Genomic DNA, 6,000 nt, shown 5'->3' with positions numbered 1-6,000 from the left:
AAAAGAAAGTTTTTTGGGGTTTTTGGTTAGTTTTCCTTTTTTTTTAAGGGTAAAGTACAAAAAACTACCTCAACTATTGGTGTCACGACACTTTCATACCTCATCTTTTTAAAATGACAATGTCATACCTCATCTTACGAATTTGTGTCAATGTCATACCTCCGTCAGTTTTTCTGTTAAGTGTTGACGTGGCTAGATACGGGGATCACTCACTAATCCAACTGGATTAAAATATAATAAATATATATTTTAATAATTAAAAATTAAAAAAAGATTATATTAAATCTCTTTCTTTTCTCTCTCTCCCCCATCTCTCTCGCCTCTCTCTCTTCTCTCCATCCCCAAAACCCCTTCCCACTCGACCCCCTCGACCCCTTTCACTCGTCCCCCCAACCTTCCTCCACCACCCCCTCTCTTTCGCCTCTCTTTTCTCTCTCTGGACACCCATCTACATCCCTCAAACCCTTCCCACCCGTCCCCCCCAACCTTCCTCCCCCTCACCCCTTCTTCCCCTCGCTCCTCGTCTTCCTCAAACTCAAAACCAGAACCACCCAACTCATATCCCACCCCGACCCAAACTCAAAACTAGAACCACCCAACCTAGATCCCACGCTCCCGTCTTCTCCGTCTTCCCCGAATGGTTTGGACCACACCTAGATCTGACAATCCGTTAACCCTGTGTACAATGTCTCGTTGTTCAACATTGCCAACGCATTCACAGCGTCCTCATGCGCCTTGATCGACTCGACGCAACGGAGATCTGAGTTCTGCCAAATCTTCAGGCTCGACACAGCGGAGATCCAGAGGCATTTCTCGTGGCCCGATGCGGCGTAGAAGAGGTTGTGGTTGACGGCGAGGCAGGTGATTGAGAGGAAGGGACGGCGGGGCGGGAGAGTGGTGAAGCAGAGGTGGGATACGGAGAGGTTGATGGGCTCTAGATGGGAGAGTTTTTGGAGGGAGAGGTTGCGCAGAGAAGATGGGGGCAAGGGGAAGAAAGGGTGAGGGGGATGAAGGTTGGGGGGAATGGGTGGGAAGGTTTTGGGGATGCAGGTGGGTGTCCAGAGAGAGAAGAGAGGTGAGAGAGACAGGAGAGAGAAGGTGGATCCACAATTTTATATATATAATTTTTTTTTAAATTTTTTAAATTTTAATTATTAAAAAATATATTTAATTATATTTTAATCTAATTGGATTAGTGAGTGTCCCCAGTATCTAGCCATGTCAGTATTTAACAGAAAAATTAATAGAGGTATGACATTGTCATTTTAAAAAGATGACGTATAAAAGTATTGTGACATTAATAATTGAGGTAATTTTTTGTACTTTATCATTTTTTTTATGTACTTTCACCAATTAATCGATTGTATTAAAGGAATTTTAAGTACTGACTTAAAAAAAATCAGTAATCTGATGTGGACATCAGAGAGCCGCACAAAGGGAGTCGCTGGGAGTTCAGATCTGGTGTGGCAAGATTTCCTCTGCCCACCCTCCGCCTGCATTTTGATATTGACAACTGTCCCTTCATTTAAAAGAAAATGAAAAGCCCAAAACAGTGAACGGGCTCCCATCCCATTTTGTCGATCAAGTTCCCTGAAGATTTTGAAAGAGGGAGAGAGAGCGCAAGATGAGGTTTAACTGGCGGCGTAGATGAGCGGTTGTCGGCGGCGGAGGTAGGCTGGGGAGCTTTGGTGTTGTCCGGTTGTAGTGTCTTTTTCTAAGTTTTTTATTTTTTTTTATTTTTTTATAGAGTTAACGGAGTTAAGTTGGTGTGAAATGCAGGCAGAGGGTGGGCAGAGGAAACCTTGGCACAGCAGATCTGCGCTCAGTTGCTGGACTGACCATATATATACAAACACCAAGATTTCGTTATCCGTTTGTGGACGTTACAAACTCTTCACTTCCAGCATGGCTTCGTCTTCCTCCACTCTGCTCTTTCCATTTGGTAATCACTTTTGTTCTTCATTTTTCTTATTCATTTATTTATTTATTTATTTACAATCCATGCATTACTTTAACATCTTCGTAGTTCTTATCAATCTCAGTGCGATTCATTTCAAACTTTTGAAAACGATCTTCTGTTTCGTTCTAATACAAACCCTAAATTCGTAACTGTAACATTTGCCCCTCTGTTTGGAGGGAGAGACGAAAATGTTGAGACCAATCGAGAATGTAGTGAATTTTCCATTCCAATTCAATCCTCGAGAGCAAACGAGGCCTAAAAATTGATACATCAAAAGGTGTTTTAAACGGCGTGTGATCCAATCCAAGAAGCTCTGTGCTTGCTCATGTGTGTGTGTGTCGCGGCTTTAGATATGCTGTTTCTCTTTTTTAAGTTCTACCGAAATGCAATATCACAGTATTAGTTCTGTTGCTTTTCCTACAAGTTAGGTTCATCTTCTGGAAAAGGGATGTCCGCAGATTACCAAGGCGTTTCCTGCAGCAAAGTTCAAGGGATGCTTATCCGATGTTCTAATTCACAAGTTACTATAAATGCTACAAGGTCAAGAGTATGTAAGGATGAGTTTAATGTAATCAAAAGAAGAGATATGATTGGGTTGCTTTTCGGAGTTTCAAGCGCTGTGGCAGGCGCATTTGAAGCTGAGGGAGCTGGTCTGCCCCCAGAAGAGAAGCCTCGACTGTGTGATAATTCTTGCGAGAAGGAGCTTGAAAATGTATGGTGAGGTTGAATTGATCCCTTGGCTGCATTCTATATGCTATGGGTGTTCAGTTGTTAATTATTCACTTCAAAACTCTAGCAGGCTGTAAAACTTGGATTTTACTGATCTCTCAATTTATTCTCGTAAGTCCTTGAAAATAATATAAAGTTAAGGAAATAATATCTTGATTAAACTCTTAGCTCAAACTGGAATGAACGAAGTTACGTTGTAGGGGGAAGTTTTTTTTCTGTAGCTCACCCAAAGAAAAAGTTCTACTTAGGTCTTTTAGAATCAGCTTTAAATGATATTTTCCCGGCATTAACGTTTAGTTTCAAAATAGATAGGGATTATCTCTAAGTTATTAACCAATCCAAGTTTATAAATCTAAGTTCTAAATTATGATTCTACGCCCTAAAACAATCAACCATGTCAATAAAATAGATATCAAGTTAAAGAAAATTGAGTAGAAGTGAGGTCTTCACAACGCTTCCCGCAGGAGCCATCTTAAGCTTGAGAAATACTTGCACAACTTTATAACAGCTCATATGAATGCACACTGTGGCCTTCATTTGGTAAGGACTGGATTGTTTTTTATTAAAGTAGTCATACCGATTCTTTTCTTTTGGGAGTTCAGTGGGTGTCTGTCAGTGGCAAATGCCTTTTGTTGATATGATCTATCAATTGTACTGGTAAATGATGTTTGAAATTGTCATTTTGTTGAAGGTGCCTATGGTAACTACAGAGTCTGGTTTGCAGTACAAGGATATTAAAGTTGGTCAAGGCCCCAGTCCACCAGTCGGTTTTCAGGTGTGTAAGATTTAAATCATCCTGGCTTGTGAGAACTAGATTTCACTGCAATCTAGAAAAAAAAGGGGATTTTCTGAAAGCGTTTATTGTTTGTGGGTTTCTTGAGTATGTTGATTGATTGATTGATTGATTCTCATACTTGGTTTGTGTTATGAACACGCGCTTGATTATTAAAAAAAAAAATTGAATGAATTTTTCTTATCTGATATTGTCTCTGGCCCCCTCATCTCGGCTCTTTTGTGATTCCCCCTTTCTTACCGATAGACTTCTTACAGTCCTTTATAGAGTCACATGTGGTTATTTCTTCTGAAGCCATAGCAGATAGGATTGTGCATACTTAAATCTACCCGTTGATTTATGGACATTTGTTTTTTGTGTTTCTGACTCTTATTACATTGGCGCTGTTTGCATAATTTCTGTATTAACAGGTAGCAGCGAATTATGTAGCCATGGTTCCATCTGGACAAATATTTGACAGGTAAGCATATTGTTATATCTTGATAGAAGTGGAAAATAGAAATGAAATGGCTTAATGTAGATCAGATGATCTTTTGGTAAGAAACATAAGTTTATGAAAAATAAAATATAGTACAACCACTGCAGACAAGTTGTCCCTCTAAAGAGATCTGAATTTCTGAATCAACAAAGAGAACGTTGGAGCCCTCGTTTCTATTTGTCATTATCGTCCTCTCTTTCAGGTTTGAGAGTGGCAGTTTGTGCCTTTGACCAGTAATGAGGAGATACTCTCACCTAATCCTCTATTTATTTTTTTGTTTGAAAAATTTGGACACCAAATTCTGAGTTTGTCCCATGAAACCTCCAGCCCATATCCCCCACATCCGAGTTTATACAGACTCCTACTCCATAATGCCTTTTGCCTTCTTACCATCACTAAACGTATTGTGCTTCTCACAAAAAAGGGTTATGCATGTAGTTGGGTTTACCCAACTCAATCAATTTCCCTGAACAGACTCGACCACCAGTATAATGCTATTGGATAGTGAAGAAACAAATGATCCACATTTTCAATCTCTACTTGTGCACCATTGGGAAAAAAGACAAAATGTGGGTCTTCTCCTTCGGATCAAATCACAGTGGACTTAGGGTTCAGGGTTTCAGGGAGCTGATTACTGGTTGTATCGTGTGTAGACTAACTAGTGCAAAACCACAGTGCATAACTTTTGCATGCTGCTTAATGATATTTATAAAAGGCTACTATTATCCAACAATAAGGTATCTGAGAGAGTAAAATTCATATTGGTAATGTATAACTGTACAGTCTTGTTATTTTCTAAAGGTTAGCTGTGCCGGGCTTAATTTGTGGAGCCGTCGTACATTTTTATCTTTTTTCTGTGGAACATGTCTTGTACTTGACAAGTTTTGATGGCGGGTAGGACTAGACTCAGTTTCTTACTCTTTTACTCTTTCTTCATTTGTACAGTTCATTGGAGAAGGGTCAAGTTTATATATTTCGTGTTGGCTCTGGTCAGGTAAGCTCTACAAATGTCTCCAAGCATATATGTTTATTCATCATATTTTGTTTCCATCACCCCACCTCGTCACTTGAGAAGAGTAATTTGGATTTATGATATTGTGGTCTGTTTGTGCGTAGATTTCAAATTCAGTCTACTTAACATTGATTCTTCTTCTTGAAACAATTAACACGCCCCAAATACGATTTTTGGTTTCCCAGTAATCAATGGAATAAGAGGTATTGAAGTTGTTCTGGGGATAGCATGTTATCATACAATCACGCAAGCAAAAAATTAATAAAAAGAAGAAACCCTAAAGAATGAAAGCACTTGTGATGTGCATGACTAAAGTGATGTCTCAATGGTTCTTACTGCATCATTTGAAGTGCTTTATCACATTTTCAATTCATTATAGGAATTCCAAAGCGGAACAACTTTCGTGGGGGAAAAGGATGTTTGCTAATATTTGTAATTCAAAGTAGAACAGGTGATCAAGGGACTTGATGAAGGGATCTTGTCCATGAAAGTAGGAGGGAAGCGACGACTCTACATCCCAGGATCGGTAAGGCTTTTACTTGGCTTTCTAAGAAATCATAGGATGGCAGTTCTAATCTTTGTGCCTTTACTCTGCTTTTGATTAGTTGGCATTTCCCAAGGGTCTCAATTCAGCTCCGGGAAGACCAAGGGTGGCTCCAAGCAGTCCGGTTGTTTTTGATGTGAGCTTGGAATACGTACCAGGCCTTGACATTGAGGAAGAGTAAGAGAACAGATGCCTCTCTTCTTTTATTTATTTTTTCTTTGTAGTTGTTGATCTTTTCTGAACACAGGAGCAACATAAAAGATCCATAATGTAAGCACTTGCACTGAATATGTCAATTAATTCAATTTTTTCTTCATATTTTTTTGCAAAAAAATATTAAATTGTCTTTCTTTAAATTGTTTCGTGAGATTTTAGAATATTATGCTGATCAAATCCATGTCAGTTTGATTGTTTAAGATGAGGTAAGTCCAAATTCTCCACGCTTTGGTGTTGCGGCTTTTCTTTTCAACCCTTAATAGAAGGA

General features: G+C 39.2%; 1 protein-coding gene across 1 annotated transcript; it reads left to right on the top strand.

Annotated features, from left to right (window-relative positions):
- The first annotated feature begins 1,530 nt into the window (after positions 1 to 1,530).
- Positions 1,531 to 5,832, top strand: LOC137723080 (FKBP-like peptidyl-prolyl cis-trans isomerase family protein). Its single transcript, XM_068462234.2, has 8 exons — positions 1,531 to 1,670; positions 1,780 to 1,942; positions 2,389 to 2,672; positions 3,381 to 3,464; positions 3,893 to 3,942; positions 4,906 to 4,954; positions 5,424 to 5,498; positions 5,578 to 5,832. Exons 2-8 carry the CDS (start codon positions 1,906 to 1,908, stop codon positions 5,695 to 5,697), a joined length of 699 nt encoding a protein of 232 aa, XP_068318335.1. The 5' UTR covers positions 1,531 to 1,670; positions 1,780 to 1,905; the 3' UTR covers positions 5,698 to 5,832.
- The last annotated feature ends 168 nt before the right edge of the window (positions 5,833 to 6,000 follow it).

The sequence above is a fragment of the Pyrus communis genome, chromosome 4 (assembly GCF_041283825.1).
Source record: "Pyrus communis isolate YQ-2024b chromosome 4, ASM4128382v1, whole genome shotgun sequence".
In the NCBI taxonomy this organism is placed as follows: Eukaryota; Viridiplantae; Streptophyta; class Magnoliopsida; order Rosales; family Rosaceae; genus Pyrus; species Pyrus communis.
The sequence above is the reverse complement of the archived record's forward strand: the minus strand, read 5'-3'. Positions and strand labels throughout refer to the sequence as shown.